The sequence below is a fragment of the Homarus americanus genome, unplaced genomic scaffold (assembly GCF_018991925.1).
Source record: "Homarus americanus isolate GMGI-L3 unplaced genomic scaffold, GMGI_Hamer_2.0 scaffold37032, whole genome shotgun sequence".
In the NCBI taxonomy this organism is placed as follows: Eukaryota; Metazoa; Arthropoda; class Malacostraca; order Decapoda; family Nephropidae; genus Homarus; species Homarus americanus.
In genome coordinates, this window is record NW_024731852.1 from 1 (window position 1) to 20,081 (window position 20,081).

The 20,081-nt window shown below is 43.9% G+C and overlaps 1 protein-coding gene across 1 annotated transcript in view; it reads right to left on the reverse strand.

Moving 5' to 3' along the window:
- Window positions 1-8,984: 8,984 nt before the first annotated feature.
- Window positions 8,985-20,081, reverse strand: part of LOC121867882 — a 47,412-nt gene continuing 36,315 nt past the window's right edge. The window contains exon 3 of the mRNA XM_042368006.1: window positions 8,985-9,268. Within this exon, the coding sequence (XP_042223940.1) occupies window positions 9,000-9,268 (269 nt within the window). The 3' untranslated portion in view covers window positions 8,985-8,999. The remainder of the gene's footprint in view (window positions 9,269-20,081) is intronic.

Below are 20,081 nucleotides of genomic sequence, written 5' to 3' on the forward strand. Positions count from 1 at the left end.
TGCAGTTTCCTCCATTTTTATGTTCTTATGTTATGTTGATAGCAATGGTTTTAAATTAAACAAATTTAGATTTAGGCGCGCGATAGGTTAACTCTGGTTCGAAAATAGAGTTGTGGATGAGTGGAACAAGTTACCGAACATCATCATTAACTGGGACATGCTGGATATGAGCGATAGGGGTTGGGCGGGACTGCCTAGTATGGGCCAATAGACCAGCTTCAGTTCTTATGTTCCGTACGTGTACTGTACTTTTGTATCTTCCTTTTTTCAAGTTTTCAGAAATATCTGCACTCGTATCTATTTTATTTTTGTTTTCAATTTAGTTTGAAAAATAAGTAAGAAATTGTGTTTAAATTAGACTAATTTGGTTGTTTGTTGTTTTGCGTTCTATCACATTATAATTAATGTATAATAGTTATTATTTTAAATAATTTTTTGTATGAGTGAACTTTGTAACTAATGAATCGAGTAATCTTCCTGGTGAAGTGTAATCTTGGTCTTATTAAAGTCAAGTCAGCACATTTTATTTTTATTGTTAACTGACATATACGGTACTGTATAAGGAGGTACAATGAAACCTCCATATAACGCACTTCTCTCTCCATTTCATCCTTTAGAATGGGGGTTTTCACATCTAACGGACCCTCGATATAACAGACTTTTATATCTAGACTCTAGTTTGTCTGTTAGTTAGATATTTTACATCTATCAGAATGGATATGACGGACTTTCCTCTCCACATTTTCGTTAAATAGAAGTTTCACTGTAACTTTGAATAGTATTATATTTGGGTGATTTTTCAAGGTTTTTCCAAATTTCGTTTTTGATATATTTGTGGTTTTATAAATTTATGATGTTTATGACACGAGTTAAAACAATGTCTTGACAGTAATCATTTATGAGACTTTCTCACAACACTGACATGAATGAATAACGACGGTGTAAAATGTACATTGGGTGTGACCAAATAAATTAGGCTATTATAGGAGAGTAATCAAGCCTTGTAGGACCTTTTTTTCTCCATTTAAATACGTGCGTTAAATAGTGAAGTGTTTGTCTCTTGTTTCCTGTAGATTTGGCTTTGGCCGTTGACAAACAATAATTGCAAAACAGTTCTCTCTCTCTCTCTCTCTCTCTCTCTCTGGTATGCGTGCCTGTGTGCGTGTGTGTAGGGGGGGGTGGGAGGGAGTTACACGCAGCTTCTGAGAATTTACAAAACATCTCCATCAATCTTGAAATCCATAAGGCGTGTTACAGATGGCGTAATAACAAGTTAAAGAAAATATATTTTCCCAAATTTATCAATATATGAACGTACAAACTATATTTTTCATTGTAGGATTTTTTACGAACATATTTTTTTCTTCCTTTGTGCTGTTTTTGCGATGAAAAATTACAGACCATGGGTTGGTACTTCTCACACTGGCTCTTTTTTGAACACGGAAAGCCTCGGTGTTATGTATCGTTTTATATTTTTCGTGAGTATTATGCGTCTGGCAAGCAAAGACGCTCTGTACACAATAACATTCAGTTCCAAACGTCAATTTTGTCCACTGCACATTGTTGTTGGTCAGTGGTATTGTTAGGCAAGGCTGAACAAGTAAATGGATATTGAAAAATAGTTGAGAATTCGGATAGGACCTGAAACTTGGAGACGGCTTGCTGTGTGCTGCCGCTTGTGTTTTAATGTGTTATTGGGGGGGAGGGGTGTTTGACTAGCGTGTGTTATGGGGAGAGTGCACGTGGTAGTAAGGGTATGTACTTGTACTATATCAGCAATACAGTACTCGCTTAACGTCGCCCTGATCAAAGTTATTTCGTTTCACATGATTGACCTAAAGTGAGACTATGAGGGACCTTTTGTATTTACACAGCATGAAGAAGAATTTACTTCTAAAACCTGTCAGAATTACAAACAAAATATGGGGAAAAATCATTGAAGCATGTATACATATGCTTACAGTCTTATGGGGAAAATTGTTGGAACATCACTATTTTGCACGAGGACTACCAGGTGAGGAAACGAGACCATAAATTACCCTTTCCGGAACCCTCAAAACACCCCTGCACCTGAACCCCTCCTTATAATATTACATCTTTCAGGAGTTTCGGTTTTCATTAAAGTCGATGATTTCAGGAAACAAAACTTCGACTTAAAGCGAGAACTGCCTATTCTACCTCCGTGAAAGGTATAAATGTACTAATATTATTCTGATTATAAGCATAAAAGTGACGGTCTTTCACTTATAATAGAAACAGAAATCTATAAATAAGTAAATTAGAAAATAATGAAGTACATGAAGATTTTCTAAATATACTGAATATACGGTTATTAAGAATGTCAATCTTCAAAATTCTTAGTAAATGTATTACGTTACAAAGATTCATGTAAACTCTTTTTGTACTGTGAAAATTATATCACTAAAACTTGCTGTAATTCTAGGTGGGTGTGAGACTACTAGGATTGTGTCCCAGTCCTAAATGTTATTATTAAGTATGGCCATAGAATCCGTGTTAGTGAAGTGTTATTGTTCAGTATGGCCATAGAATCCACGTTAGAGAAGTGTTCTTGTTAAGTATGGCCATAGAATCCGTGTTGAGAGGATTATTGGACTATGTGGCCAGGTCGTTCGTGTCAATACGGGTGTTGTGCAGCGGCTCACAACACCTTCCCGGCGTCTCACCTCTTAAAAAAGACGATCATTGAATAATAGATGATGCCTGTGTCACATAAGACCTGTTGACGTCATCCATTACAGATATATATTTTTTCCTTCCTTCGATGGATCTGACTTCAATAAGTACCAGTAGCTATGAGTCTAATTCCTATAAGAACCAATAACTGAGTCCAATTGCTATATGAACCAGTAGTATTTGATGGATAGATCATAAACCAGATTGCATTGATAGACGTGAATAAATATAAGACAGGTGAGTCAGTTGAGGGAAGGAAAAGGTTAGCCCTTCATGAGCACGATGATTTAAACACTCGAGCATGATGACTTGATGACAAAAGGGGTTATGTCATCATACTCAAGGTTACCAAAGATATTGGTAAACTGGTGTTCAACAAAGACGAGGATATCTTTAGAGAGCTGCGAGTGTTGGGTAAATTATCTTGGAAAACCGAGCTTCTGAAGAGTAGCCCCCCACAGCTTATTTCAACTGATAACTAAACACCCTAACGCTAACTGGGGGTTAGGCCAGGATGTTTAATCATTAAGGGAATAAAGTTTAAAAAAAATTATGGTGTCTAATATTCAGATCTGAAAAAAAAGGAGACAGGTCTTTCACATGTGTGAAGAGTCAGGTATAGGATTGGCTGAGCCTTGCCAATCATATCGCGGTAGAGGTCTGTACTGGCTCCCTCACTTGAGGACAATGAAGGTCGAGTGTATCCCGGGGAAGCCAAGCCTGTACATCGTGCAGGTGACGTCCGGGTCACCACAACTGTGTTTTTTACTGTGTGTACCATCACTGATTACTGTTTTATATGAGAGAGAGAGAGAGAGAGAGAGAGAGAGAGAGAGAGAGAGAGAGAGACACTCTTGTCTGTTTAATTAAGGTGGTCGTGTGATGTGATAAGTACGGTTCACACTAGCCCGTTTTGACAGCCACCGCTGACTTAGTACTGTCAAGCTATCGATGACGTCACGAAAACGGTGGTCCGTTTAGACGGGGGGAGTTAAAATGTAAACAAACATGGACGATGATAACCTTTACTGTGCCTACCTCCTCACACGCGGACCCCAGCCTGGGGATTAGGATGGTTACCACAGTTACTAATTGAGAGGCCACTTCGTGTTGAATTTTACCTTATTTGTCAAATGGCCACCCACAAGAGGTGGCCATGCCGAGGGAAAGAGGCCAGTGGCCTGTGTAGGATACCTCCATTGTTCCTGATATTTTTGTCTTGGGTAATAATGAAGCCCAACACTGTTCTTCACTCCACAGCTTAGGCTGGTAGAGGCTGTCGCTTTATGGAGGGAGAAGCAGATTGAGATGCTTAATTTTATTTATTTATTTACTTATTTAGTATATAGTATTTATTTATTATTAATTAAGGTTAGCTTGGATTAAAACTCATTTCCACATAAAAGGAGTACAGTATCACCTTTGGGAAAAGGAATAAAATAAACTGCAGAAAACATGTTTTCTGTTCAGTGGCGCCGTGCCTTCAAGATCTGAATATTATCATTATTATGATTTTTTAATTTCCTACATAAATAAATTTTAAGTGATTTTATTCATAAAACTGAATTTCATTATTTGACTAAATTTTAATGTGAATGACTAATTTCAACACCATACAGACTGGCACCACTGGTTTCCGTCTGGAGGAGATGAAAATGGTTATTCTCGCTTGTGTCGACGGGCATGTTAGAGACGGGCAGCAGACATTACCGGAGTCACACACTACATCCACCAAACGGGCCGGTATGACGTCATCGATGGCTATTTGACGTGAGACACGGAGGCAAAACGGGGTTTAGAGGAGGTGGAGTTGAGGTTACCACAGTGTAGTGATGGTTTGTCAGACCACAGCTTACATCTCAGAAACAGTCCAGACTTGACCCGACATTAGGGGGGTCAAAGGTGTAGGGTGGCTCGCGGCTGACCAAGGGTTATAGGTCAGCCAGGCTCCCCTCTCATATCACACGGCCCACCTGATGATTTCTCCAGAAGATACAACTTATAGTCTCTGAAAAAGACCAGACCTGACCCTACATTAGCGAGGGCAAATGTAAGGAGACCCTTCGCCGCCCCCCCCGATCAGCTCAACCTGACGGCTCGCCTCCCAATATATAGGACGTCCTAGTCCTCCCTCTGCCCAGACAGGCAGCCACAGAGAGAGAGAGAGACAGAGAGAGAGTGTGTCTTGTAACCAAGAAGGGCGAGCTACTACACCACCAGGCCTGCTCGAGAGAAGTCAGGGGCCGGAGGCAAGCCGCCTCCGGCCGCCTCCGGTCAGGAGCGAGTTGCCCTCAACACACCAGCGCCCAGCTAAGCAGTCTCCCATAGAGACAACCCAGGACCACCTGCTAGGCCTCCCCTAGATCACGTGAGTGTTTGTCAGAGCTTTCCATGGGATGAGTTACTTACGTGGGAAGTGTATTCATTTCATGTTCGTGTCCGAGAATCAGTGTCTAGTAACGTAATATGATGTCCTAGTAACGTAAACATAATGTCCTAGTAACTTCAATAGAAGGTGTTATTAATGTGTCCATGTCATGTTCGTAATTAATACAGAGTTGTAACGAAGCGGTGTTTGAGAAGTCGCCCTTAAGACGTAAGATAAGTGTATTGACAGTGTAAATAACTATCAAGGCCACGCTACCAAAATCTTCCTCTCTTTATACTCTTATACTATCAATATTCTACCTATATGTAATCTTCTTCTTGTGAGATTCGTCTCATTACAACAGCGACCAAGGGTAGTAGGTAAGGCAGGCACACAGCATCAACAAGCGGCTGGCAGCCGAAAGATAAATATGAATCTAAGGATCGTATATAAATCCCTTTCGCCTCGACCAACAACACGACTACAGTAACACGTGACAATGGTGTCATCCCACTTGGACGATTCCCAGAAAGACGATTATAGCTAAAAAAAAAAGTTCTTATAAATACTGTATTTATCACCAGCGAGAATGTGAACAGAATGACCACTTCACATATTATATTTATGAACGGCACATTCAAGTTAACACTAATCTTCTCAATTCGAAAAGATCATATGGCCAAAGAAGACATTGTATTTAATCCAATTAGTATTTGTTCGAAAAAAGGCTAACAAAGTACTTGGGCTCATACAAAGGAGTATTAGTTACAAGACTAGCGAGGTTATCCTTGCAAGACCTCACTTGGATTATACAGTTCACTTTTGGTCACCGTACTACAGACTTGATATCGAATTCCTAGAAAGCATATAGTATAGGAGGATGGCGAGACTAATCCCGGGCATTAGGAACCTTGAGGAAAGAGACAGATTAAAGCATCTGAATTTGCACTCCCTCGAGAGACGTAGAGTGAGGGGCGATATGATCGAGGTGTATAAATGGAAGTCAGAGTTAAACAAAGGTGATATGACAAAGGTACTCAAACTATTCAAACAGGAGCGAACTCGTAGCAATGGTGTTAAAAATGTCAAAATTAGATTTAGGCGCTAATAGGCCAGCTGCAGTTTTGTACATTCTTATGTTTTTTATGAGAGCGGGCTTATGGCTGCTCTACGTCTCATAACCTGAATAGTCGTATGTTGTTATTACTGATATAAATAACAATGAATTTCATTATTCCTAATAAAATTGATATTTTTTATTATTCTCTATAATAAAATATTCTTAATATAATTTATAATATACTCGTATTCCTGTAATTCATTCATCCTAATATAATTTTATATTCCTCTAATAAAAATGGTATTTCGAATAGAATTTGTGATGGATGGATGATCCTTATCTATAATCATACAAGTCGGAATCGCTTTTCCGAGAGTCGTCTAAGTGACATGTAATTGTGAGAACATCCACTAGCATATGATAAGACATTACCGGATAACATATGGCAGGATAACACAGGACACGACAACAACAGGTATTACAGAATGGATATAGAATCCTTGGAAAGAATTCAGAGGAGAATGACAAGACTAATCCCGGGCATTAGGAACCTTGAGTATTGAGACAGGTTAAAGCATCTTAATTTGCACTCCCTCGAGAGACGTAGAGTGAGGGGCGACCTGATAGAGGTGTATAAATGGAAGGCAGGGCTAAACAAAGGGAACATTACAAAGGTACTCAAACTATCCAACCAGGAGCAAACTCATAACAATGGTTTTAAATTAGACAAATTAGATTTAGGTGCGAAATAGGTAAACACTGGTTTGGTAACAGAGTAGTGGATGAATGGAACAAGTTAACAAATAACATCATTAACTCGAATGCGCTGGATAGCTTCAAACATAGGTTGGATGCTTATATGAGCAATAGGGGTTGGGTGTAAACGGGACTGCCCAGTATGGGCCAATAGGCCCACTGCAGTTTCCTTCATTCTTATGTTCTTATGTTAACAGATAAACACATAGCATGATAACACAGGACATGATAACAACAAATAAACACAAGACATGATAACACAAGGCATGATAACCGATGATTCACAGATTCTTTAAGACGCCACCATTATATCACCCTACACAGACCAGTCGATGGATCCAATGACTGTAAGCCACGAGTAGCCACCGCCCTCCCTCCCTGTAGTCAATGGGTGTTGTGTTCATATCGATATCTTGAATTCGTAATCACCTCAAGTCAAGAATGTTGCTTAAGTCGGAATATAGAGGAATTTCGTATAACAAAAGGCTGTAGGTAGAGATAATGTAGAGTCTTGACAAAAGGCCAATGTTTTTTTTCCGGATTATTAATAGTAGAGGAAGCTATCACTGGACCTCCTGATTCTCATATTCAGTCACACTTTACTTCCACACTCACCTGACTGTCACACTCGCCTGTATTCTACAATCTTACACCGGAAATGAGTAATCAAATCCTATTGTTTCAGTGTGTTTTGTTTATTCCCGTGTAGATGATAAAATACAGTAAATTAAAGTGACTCCCCTGTGGACAATCATCTTTGTGAAGGAGAGTAGCTTTCGTGCAGCGTTGGATGGGGTCGCCCCCACCAAGAGGGTCGTGATTGAGGAGTCAGCTGCCTAGTCCTTCAGTTCTGGTGCTTATATCGCTTATTTCAACATCTTATGACTTCTTCTGTCACTCGTATTATAAAGGGAAAAAGTCTGCTGTCTTTCTTTAACAGACACCAGAAGGAGACAAGAGGCCTTAATATGTGGTGCTACTGCAAAGTGCTTGAAATTAGTTTTACTAATTAAATGAAAACGTACTAAGATTGGCTAGAACAGCACGAAGAACAATGAAAGTTTATATAAAAAGAAAAGTGAGATACTTTGGTCATACAATTAGAGATGATGGTAGTGATGCTAATGAGTAAATTGAAGATATGAGGGAAATGCTGAGATAATATAAGAAAATAAGAATGGAGGAACCTGCAGCGGGTCTATTGACCTATACTAGGCAGCCCCGTTTACACCCATATCCGTCCAACCTATATTTGAAGCTATCCAGCGTGTTGGAGTTGTTGTTGATGATCGGTAATTTGTTCTACTCATCCACTACTCTATTTCGCGCTCATACCTAACTTTTTTTTATAATTTAAAACCATTGCTAAGAGTTCGCTCCTGGTTGGATAGTTTGAGTACCTTTGTTATATCACCTTTGTTTAGCCCTGACTACCATATATACACCTCGATCACATCGTCCCTCACTCTACGTCTCTCGGGGGAGTGCAAATTCAGATGCTTTAGTCTGTCTTCATACTCAAGGTTCCCAATGCCCCGAATTAGTCTTGTCATCCTCTTCTGTAGTACGGTGACCAAAACTGAACTGCATAATCCAAGTGAGGTCTCACAAGCACAAGACATTATTTTAGGATAACTTCGCTAGTCTTGGAATTAACATTCCTTTGTATGAATCCAAGTACTTTGTCAATCTTGTTTCGAGCAAATGCACATTGTTGTGTTGGTTTAAAATTCTCTATAACGCTGTTCATTTTGTATCTGGTTTCTCTGTTTACATCTCCTAGGCTAAATACTTTACATTTATCCACATTAAATTTCATATGGCATTTTTCAGACCATAAGATTTTTTTTCTTCTAGATTTTCCGGTAGTTTTGCAAAGTCCTCGTCAAATTTAATTCCACACCCTATTTTAGTGTCGTCAGCAAATTTACTTATGTTGGGATTTATGAATGAAATTGAAAGTTGTGGTCCTCAGAGAGATACAAAAACTAGGAAGATTAGCAGAGAGCCTGAAAGCCTTTGGAGTGGCGAACCATAGTCGCCAACCCTCAGACGTTGGGGGTGTCGCCTTGATGATTAATTCCTATAATGTGTTTGGATTTGGGGGGTTTCAGAAGTGGCTTATGATTCGACCTGTTCTAAAATCTGGAAAATCGCTGACCTTGCCACCCCTTTCAACTCACCTACACTGACGTCACCGACGCTGGCATCTCTACTGCCGATGCTGAGAGGCACTGAGGGTCTCCTAAAGTAGGTGATGCGTACCCAGACACACGCCGTCACCTGGGGTTTCGTCAGTTGTAGGTCCTCCTCGCTCACAAAGCTGCCGTTGTCGGACAGTAGGTGTGGGGACAGGCGGTAGTGGACCCCTTCCTCCCCCGACCCCGGCTCTGTAGACGAAACAAGAAGCGTGTGACTGCTGTGGGGATAAAAACAAACAAGACTTTTCAACTATTACATGGCCGAAGATAATCTCAGCAGTCTCCATCATACATGCATTTTAAATAATTGGGCAGCGTTGGGAAAATATTTTGACAAGTAAATATATTAAGCTGCGCAAGAAAGTAGAACCAGTTAATATAAAGTGCACCAGATATCACCATAAAGTATTTAGAATGTGTGAGAATGTATAGAAATTGTATGTTTCATTAATAGATATTCAAAATTTCTGAAAGAGTTCCAGTTGTTCCTCGTAGGGGTAGCGACAAATGGTTTCATTGGTACTGTACGCCCACGAGGCCACAACGCCTTCATTTTGGATTTTAAACTTCCTCTTTAATTGTCTTTCAACTTCACTTAATATTATCTCATTTTGATCAAATTTCATTAAGTGAATGACCACGATGAGACACCAGGCAGGTTCAGTGACATACCCGTAACATCCACGAGTCATTGTGTTACTCCTGTCACGTACTCAAGAGCCTCCTGTCACCGGTCTCACGTACAGTATATTGTCGCTAAAAAGTGATGGAACATATATAATATTGAGAAAATAATTAGATACTTTCTTTGAATAAATTATGAGATACTTTAACTACTCGAGTGTTTTCCTTTATAGTAAGATGAGACAGTTACCCGACACATACTGGATCCCATCAAAGTCCTTCACTCTCGTTATCCTGACTACTTAATACCTCATTACCTGTACTTGGCACCCCCCTCACCTGACACCCCCCACCTGACACCCCCCCACCTGACACCCCCCACCTGACACTTCCCCACTCTGACACCCCCCCCACCTGACACTCCCCCACCTGACACCCCCCCACCTGACACCCCCCCACCTGACACCCCCCCACCTGACACCCCACCTGACACTCCCCCACCTGACACCTCACCACACACACCCCACCTGGACACACCTCTCTAATTTGACACCCCCCACCTGACACACCCCACCTGGACACACCCCCCACCTGGACACACCCCCACCTGACACACCCTCACCTGACACACCCCCACCTGACACACCTCACCTGACACACCCCCCCACCTGACACCTCTCTACCTGACACCCCCCACCTGGACACACCCCCACCTGACACCCCCCCACTGACACACCCCCTCACCTGACACCCCCACCTGACACCCCCCCCACCTGACACCCCCACCTGACACCCCCACCTGACACCCCACCTGACACCCCCACCTGGACACACCCCACATCTGACACACCCCATCTGGACACACCCCCCACTCCTGACACACACCCCCCCACCACCTGACACCCCCCACCTGACACCCCCACCTGACACCCCCACCTGGGACACCCCCCACCTGACACCACACCACTTGACACCCCCCACCTGACACATTCCCCCACCTGACACATTCCCCACCCCACACATTCCCCACCTGACACATTCCCCTCACCTGGACACATTCCCTCACCTGACACATTCCTCACCTGACACCCTCATGTGACACACCACCTCATCTGACACACCACTGGCACACACCAACCTCAACTGACACACACCCACCTGACACACGCCCACCTGACACACGCCCCCAACTGACACACACACCACCGACACACACCTCACCTGACACACCTCACCTGACACACCCTCACTCTGACACACCCTCACCTGACACACCCCTCACCTGACACCCCTCATCTGACACACTCACTTGCACACACACCAATCCCAACCACACACACCCTCACTCTGACACACCCCATCACCTGACACACCCCATCACCTGACACGCCCCCTCGCCTGACACACCCTCGCTCTGACACACCCCTCGCCTGACACACCCCCTCGCCTGACACACCTCCTGCCTGACACACCCCCTGCCTGACACACCCCCTGCCTGACACACCCCTGCCTGATACACCCCTGCCTGACACACCCTCGCCTGACACACCTCGCTTCCACACACCCCATCACCTGACACACCCTCACCTGACACACTGACACACCCCCTCACCTGACACACCACCTCACCTAGTCGTCAACATTAGCCGACGGGTATAAAATATTTCTCCCCCAGTCCATTACACTCAAAAATCCAGAAATGTTCCAAACTAGTGCGTCATTGAGGGCTGTGTCGAGTTACCTTGGCATTTCCACATTTTGTAAAGGAGTTTGTGGGTTCACACATTCTAGTGAATTATTACGAGGATAATATACGAGGTGATGTCTCCAAAGGGGCCACTGTGCCTCGGGGCCATCTTTGTTCAATCGTTCCAGGGTGTGACGTGATGTTGATCTGACCTTAAGATGACATTATAAGCTGTGGCAATATGTTCGAAGAAGTTTCTTAGAATAACATTCTAAGCTGTGATAAGCTGTTAGAAGCAGCTGCTTAGAATTATATTGTAAAGTAAGTCCACTTGCCAGGATAAACTGCATTTGTTTATATTTGGTGGTCAGCCGACAGTTCCATAAAGGCATTAACTAGATAGGTGCTGTGTACGAGTCCCATCTTCGTACAGGTGTCATGGAGTCTTGGAGAAGATTTTGACAAACTCAAACACAGGATAAATGGTCTTTCTTTCTCTACGGGAGATATACTGTAGATTGAGTGTGTGGGGGTGATTGAGCTTACACATGCACACACACACACACACACACACACACACACACACACACACACAGTAAGTACCATGAGAGGCCATGGATGGCCCTCTGACTAGGTAAGGTCCCTGACCCAGATGCCACCGGTCAGTGCTCCACACTATCCGAAACCGATGACTTGCCTGTGTGCGCCCATGTGTACGTGTGTGTGTTTTTGTTTATTCGTTGATTTTCTTGTTTGTTAAGTTTGTATGTGTGAATGTTTTCTTTCAGGTTCGAAGGGTTTATGCATTTTTGGTGTTTTATATTGTGTAATTTTGTTTGTGTGAGTAAGATAATAATAATTAGTGGTTAAAAAATACAGCAGTCATAAACTGAATAAGTAAGATAAAGATGAGAAGGTCATTTAACAAGAAGTTTAAGCGTAGTAAGAGTCCAGAAGGAAGATGGGCAAGATAGTGACCACAATTTATTTACGAATTGTTGATGATTTTTACAATGATAAAAATTGGGCTGGTTGTGTTGCGATCAGTACGAAGTCTCGCGTGTGTGTGTGTGTGTGTGCGCGCGCCTCCAGGGACCTAGTGCGTGTAGTCATAGTCAACGCGACCGACCAACTGTGAACCAGATGAAGGTGGGAAGACCTGTGTGAGGAGATCAGCCGCGTCAAGAGCCATCGCGCCACAACCCTGAACCTAAACTAACCTACCCTAACCTATTTTATTCTGCACTACCCTAGCAAAACTAAAAAAAAATATAAGTTAACCTAATTTAACCTGTACTCGCATTAATCTAACCCAACATAACCGACTTAACCTAACCTAACCTAACCAACCTACTTACGTAACCTACCCTAACCAACATACCCTAACCAACATACCCTATTCATCCTAACCTATTCAGTTTATTGAACTTTAACCTTGCCAGTTTATCTACAGTGACTTAACCCTTCTACCTAACGTATCCTATCTATCTTCTCTAAATTAACCGAACCAAGTAACCATGCAGTCTACTTAACCTTATCTGAACAAATCTCCCGAAATTAATCTAAATAAATCTGTCATTAAATATAACTAATCTATCTAAATAAACCTAACCAGTCTACCTATCCTAACCAATCTAATTTAACCGAGTAAAGCTACAGTATATAATTTAACAAAACCAATCTTTCAAAATTAATTTAACCTATATCAACATTTAACGAACCTTAACCTAACCTAATCTGTGCTTCCAATACCGTACGACAATTCATTGCTTAAATTGCTAGGGAACATTAAACTGCTAGGAGATGTGAGCACGGGGGTCGAGGAGACTGCAGTGCACACGCTGAGACAAAACGAATGGTTATATAGAACTCGTGCTTGGAATGATGATAAAGCTAAACTAGTCAGAGAGTTAAAACCTAAATGCAATATTGAGAGGACTCGGTTTACGACAAAGTTAAATGTCTACTCAGCAAACAGTAAAAGTATGAACATGAGAAAATAAGAATGGAGGAATCTGCAGCGGGTCAATTGGCCCATAATGGACACCCAACCGCTATGGATTATACGGTATATCCATCCAACCTATGTGTGAAGCCATCCAGCATATTCGAGTTAATGATGTTTGGTAACTTGTTCCACTCATCAACTATTCTATTTCGAAACCAATGTTTACCTATCTCGATCCTAAATCTAAGATTGTCTAATTTAAACCCATTGCTACGAGTTGGCTCCGGGTTGGATAATTTGAGTACATTTGTTATATCACCTTTGTTACATCACCATTGTTGAACCCTGGCTTCAATTTATACACCTCTATCATATAGCCCCTCACTCTACGTCTTTCGGCAAGTTCTCTATAATAAAGGTTCCTAATGCCCGGGATTAGTCTTGCCATTCTCCTCTTTATGGTTTCTATGGATTCTATATCCACTCTGTAGTACGGTGAACAAAACTGAACCGCGTTATCAAGTGAGGTCTCGCAAGCTCAAGGTATAGTTTTAGGATAATCTCGCTAGTCATGTAACTAACACTCATTTTTATGAACCCAAGTACTTTGTTAGCCCTGTTTCGAGCAAATACGCATAATTGTGCCGATTTCAAATATATAATTATTATTACCCACTGAATCTTTCTCAAAGTCCGATTTCTCTATATCAACGTTGTTCATCTGATATCTGATTTCTCTGTTTACATCTCCTAGACTAAGTACTTCACATTTGTCCACATCAAATAATTTTCAACTGCCATTTTGATCTTCCTGTAGTTTTGCCGAGTTTTCGTTAGATTTAATTACACGTTCTATTTTAGTGTCGTCAGCAAATTTATTTATGTTGCTGTCTACGCCGATATCTATGTCGTTTATGTATACGATAAATACTAGTGGTCCAAGTACTGAGCATTGGGGTACTTCACTTGTGACGTTATCTCAATCTGATTTAGTGCCATTAATGCTGACTCTCTGTTTCATGTTCTGTAACCATGCCCTATCCAGTCTAGAAGATCTCCTACAATTCCATGAGCTTCCGATTTATATATTAGTCTCGTATTATTTTTCGTGTGGAACCCTGTCGAAGGCTTTGCTAAAGTCAAGGTAAACCACATTATAATCGTGTTCGTCATCCACTCATTACAAAACAGTTGAAAAGAATGATAATTATCATTTGAAAAAAAAATTCATGAGGTGCGGGGTTTCTTAGCTGATTCTTTATGAATTTTGCGTGCTGATTCCAAAAATGCCATTCATTTTGCCCAATCAGGTCAGATTTTTATGCTATGGGAATTAGGAAAAAATCGAAATTCTTAAATATGATTGTATGTATATTATGTATGCTGGATTATGTATTATGTATGTATATTATGTATGTGCTCCATTTATATTTATTCAGCCTAGCTAGCAGCGTGTGGCAATGTTATTACCATATCCCACACGCTTAATTAATGTGCCTGGCGATGTATGGAAGCTGCTAATGTATCACTTGCCATACGTCGTCTATGGTAGTTGACCAGGACCTTAGCTAGGGAGCAGTGCTACCCACCTCTGTGTACATACTCTTATCCAGTAAACCGAACCTACAAAACTATACAGGTGTTTGTGTTCTCTCCTGTATATAGAACTTATTACCCAGAACATCTAACATGGCGCAGTGCGTAGTTTTACTGGATTATTACGAGTGATTAGTGCAAGTTTGTGGAAAGCCGGCTGATGGATCCCCGCCTTGGGTCAACCCCGCGTCATCCCTCGAAGAATTTCGCAACTTTGAGCAGTGTCAGTGACAGTGATTTTCTGTGAAGTGTTTAGTGCATTGTGTGTTTCGTGCCATTCATGTGTGACCTTGTTCGAACGGATTTCCAAGGTATACGGCATGTTCTGGGCATTTGTGGGGTGTAGAGCTCAGCGCACCCTCCTCTGACCGTTTACAGAGAGCGACTGAGCTACTCCTATCTCCACCCCCCTCCCTCACAGCGCCGCCTCCACCCCCCCTCACAGCTGGGGCGAGACGCTCTGCCTGCCTGGGACACACACACATACATGTACTAACACTTGCTGACCGCGCGGCTTCATTATATATATTTTATATATATAACCTACTTATCTGTGTATTTAATTAAATTTTTCGTCTGAAATCTTGTTGATACGACGGGCTGACCGGTCAACACTGATTTAAGACACAGTACACAGATAAAGTAGTTATGTCTCATGCCTTACGTAGCCGTGGACCCAGCGCCTGGATGAGTCAAGCGGATGATAGTCCCCCAGAGATGGATGACCAGGCCGGCCCAGCTCCCACAACATCGCGCAGCCCTTCACCTCAACATTCAGCGTTATCTCCAGAGATAATTGCCTTAATGAAGTTTATGAGAGATGAGAGACGCGAGGATGAAGCTCACAGACGTTTGGCGGATGAGCACAGAAGGCAAGCAGAGGCAGAACGAGACCACCAACGGAGAATGGAAGACAGTGCACGGTTTGAAGCCTTGATATCTCGCCTCACTGTTAACCAAGCCCCTGGCTCTAACACTGCCTCGGTACTGAATGGTTCAGATACCTCATCCATGCTTCCTTCACGCCCCCCAGCCCCACCTAAAGCAGCAGCTCAAACACCGCCCATCTTGGAGCCTGATGTAAATTTCCAGACTTTTCGCGAATGGCGGCGGCGGTGGGCTGATTATGCTACAATGGTGGATCTCCAGAGTTTGTCACAGCCTAAACAACTCATCCAGCTGCGTATGTGCCTGTCCTTGGAAGTTCAGCGTGTCTTAGAACATACGTTGCAGGTACCCCCAACCTCTTCGCTGTCTGTAGAGGAGGTACTGGACGTTCTACAACGGCACATCAAAGGACAGCAGAATGAAGCTCTGCGCAGGAGGGAATTGTTTAGCTGCAGACAGATGGAGGGTGAGTCTTTTGACGCTTTTTATGTACGTCTTAAGAGAGCCTCGGAAGAGGTAGATATATGTTTAGGCCACCACCAGCAGTGCGAGGAGACCCAGTTGAAGCAGGTGATCCTGATGGGTGTTAAGGACGAGGAACTTGTCCAACGCCTCACCTCCCTCGACTCTTCCTCTTCTCTTCAGGATGTGTTGACGATATGTCGCTCCTATGAGGCTGCCAGGTGTGCCACCTCTGCCATCCGAGCTCCCCCTACAGCTGTACGCGCTGTTTCCCGGTACAAGAAGGACAAGAAGTCTGCTCCTACGCCTTCGCCCACCACGTCCACGCCCGGTTCATTTTGCAACAACTGTGGTAAGCAGCACGGAACACAGGTATGTCCAGCTGCTCAGTCTACCTGCAACAGTTGTGACCGTATGGGCCACTGGTCGCTCACAGTGCGGTGCCCAGCTAAGTACGTACAGTGCAATGTGTGCGGTCGTCTGGGCCACTATGACAAGTGTTGCCCTACCCACGAACCCAAGGGACAGCGTCGGCGGAAGCTTCGGCGCCCTTCTACCAGTGAGGGCCGCCCACAGTCGCCAAATCAGAGGCACGACGACCCTGGACAAAGCCCGACCCATTTTAGGAGGGTGTACTCCTCGCATCCCAGGACCAAAGTCCCCCAGTACATCAGCGTCATCGTGACCTACGGCGGTGTGTCATCCCGTCTTCAGATGTTGCCCGACACCGGCGCTGATGCTACAGTCATCGGTCCCCAGCATTTGCGATGCTTGGGGCTCTCTCCAAGCGATCTAGGACCGCCTCCCGAGGACCTCTGCATCATGGCAGATGGTTCACAGATGGCCCCAGCCCTGGGTTCACTCTATGCACATGTCACCTTTGGCAACAGGTCGTGTCAGGCCTGGATTGACGTGCATAATGGTGTCCCGACTCCCTTGCTGTCCTACAGACATTGTCAAGAGTTGGCCATCATCTCCCAGGACTTCCCAACACCGATTCTCGAGGTAAATTACGCCAACAGGGTGCATGAAGGGAGCAGCAACTACCCTGCTGCCGCCCTACCCCTACCTCTGGCCAGTGACACCTCTCCTTCGGTAGTTGTCCCTGCTGCATCACGTCCCCACGCCTTGGCTCGCCTTCACGACAGTCACCGTGGAGCTGAGGCCACCAAACGACGTGCACGACAGACTGTGTTCCGGCCTGGCATCGACCCCGACATCTCCAATGCTGTCCAGGTGTGTAAGCCCCGCCACGTATTACAACCCAGCCAGCAGCAGGTACCCTTCATGAGTGACGACAACCCCACCCGCCCCTTTGAGTCTGTGTCGGCCGACTTTTTCTGTGTGTCAGGAAAGTCCTTCCTGGTTATCGTCGACCGTCTCTCTGGTTGGCCGGTTGTCATCAAGGGCGGTAATGACACGACGTCTGCCGCCACCATCAGCAAGTTCCGCCACTACTTCCGTGACGTGGGCGTTCCTGTACGCCTGCGAACCGACGGAGGGCCTCAGTTCACAAGCCGGGACTTTGCTGTGTTCCTCGACCGATGGGGAGTCCGGCATGTGTTGTCATCGCCCCATTACCCGCAGTCCAACGGCCACGCTGAGGCTGCTGTCAAATCCTTGAAGCACCTCATCCTTAAGGTGGCCCCTTCTGGGAATATTGACTGCGAGGCCTTCGACCGGGGTCTTCTTGAACTCCGCAACACACCCAACTACACCGGACGCTCCCCTGCCCAGGTTTTGTATGGACGCCCCCTTCGTTCTTGTGTCCCTGCTCACCCTCAATCCTTCTCCAAGGAGTGGCAGGCCAAGACAGAGGATTGTGATCGCCGAGCCGCCGAACGTGTTCAGGACGTCGTCGCCCGCTACAACGACCACGCCCGTTCTCTCCCCAGGTTGAGTGTCGGCACCCAAGTCCGTGTTCAGGACCCGACCTCCCTACGTTGGGACAAAGTAGGCGTAGTCATGGGTCTCGGCAGGTCACGGGACTACCAGGTGCGGTTACCCAGTGGTCGTGTGTGGTGGAGGAACCGCCGTTTTCTCCGCCCCGTAACAATGCCTTCTGCTGGCCCCGCCACCAGTGTTGAGTCCCATACCCTTCCCAGTGATGAAGTCCCTCGACGCTCAGAACGGATCCAGAAGAAAAGGTCCGCTCAAGACTTTGCTATGAGCGTATAGGGGGGAGGGAGGTGTATGTATATTATGTATGCTGGATTATGTATTATGTATGTATATTATGTATGTGCTCCATTTATATTTATTCAGCCTAGCTAGCAGCGTGTGGCAATGTTATTACCATATCCCACACGCTTAATTAATGTGCCTGGCGACGTATGGAAGCTGCTAATGTATCACTTGCCATACGTCGTCTATGGTAGTTGACCCGGACCTTAGCTAGGGAGCAGTGCTACCCACCTCTGTGTACATACTCTTATCCAGTAAACCGAACCTACAAAACTATACAGGTGTTTGTGTTCTCTCCTGTATATAGAACTTATTACCCAGAACATCTAACAATGATGTCAAAATTTTTATGCAAAATATATCATAAGAAATGTAACCACAACACATAGGACCAAAATATGTCAACTACATAGATGCCTTTACAGTTAGACATGCATAAATGGCTGTCGCAGAGAATTTCTTTGGTGGTTGGTGTCTGGGGCGTCCCGTTTCAGACACCAACAGTAGTCGGCGAGCATGTTGATATCCCAGCGACCCTGGTACCGCTCCTCCATTACACGGATATCTTGATGGAAGCGTTCTCCTTGTTCCTCACTCACATCACCACAGTTCTCTGGAAAGTAGTCCAAGTGGGAGCTGAGGAAGTGCATCTTGATGGACATGCGTGCACCAAGAACTTTGTAGCTCAGAAGTAGGTCCTCAACAACTCGTTCATACTCTGGACTTCTGTAGTTGCCAAGAAAATTGGAGACAATAGACTTAAAGGTATGCCAGGCTTTCTTCTCATTTACATCCATGCTGCAATCAAACTTGGGATCTTTGAAAAGCTCTCTGATCTGAGGGCCATCAAAAATTCCTGCATTCAGCTTTGCCTCACTGACTTTTGGAAATTTATCTTTCAGAAAATTGAAAGCCTGGCTTTTTTTGTCCAGTGCCTTTACAAAGTTTTTGAACAGACCGAGCTTGATGTGCAGTGGCGGAAGAAGAATGTTCTGCGGATTCACCAGAGCATGGGCAACAACATTGTGAGAACCTGGAGTAAGTCCACTTCTTGCAGGCCAGTCACGTTGCATGTAGTGCTGCTTGTCTGCTCGACTATCCCACAGACAGAGGAAACATGCCATGTACCACCAGATGAAAAAGAAATTTAATTGTGAGAAAATATATGTAAAAAAACACGGACATATACTCTTTTCCTTTGCGTCACGGCGGACATTTAAATGGCCGGCGAGCACGTGGGTGTATTTAAATGCATCGTAAGGGCATTAAAACTGACCGAAATCTTTTCTGTGAGGCTTGCCAATGTCTCGGATGATTTTTTTAATGAACGAATATGAGGACCCCATTTTGAGCGAAAAATGCCAATATTTTACCTGAATCTCCGCTTAAAATGCTATAGCACAAAATTCTGACCTGATTGAGCAAAATGGATAACATTTTTGAGATCAGCATGCAAAATACACCCAGAAAAGCTTAATAATACACAAACCTCAAAAACTATGCAGGGCAGTGTAATAGATTTGTCAGACGTGAACGCCCACTTGTTAAGCCATGTTGGGAATCCTTGATCAATTTGTGTTTCTTGAGGTGATTTCGAATTAAGTTTGAAATTA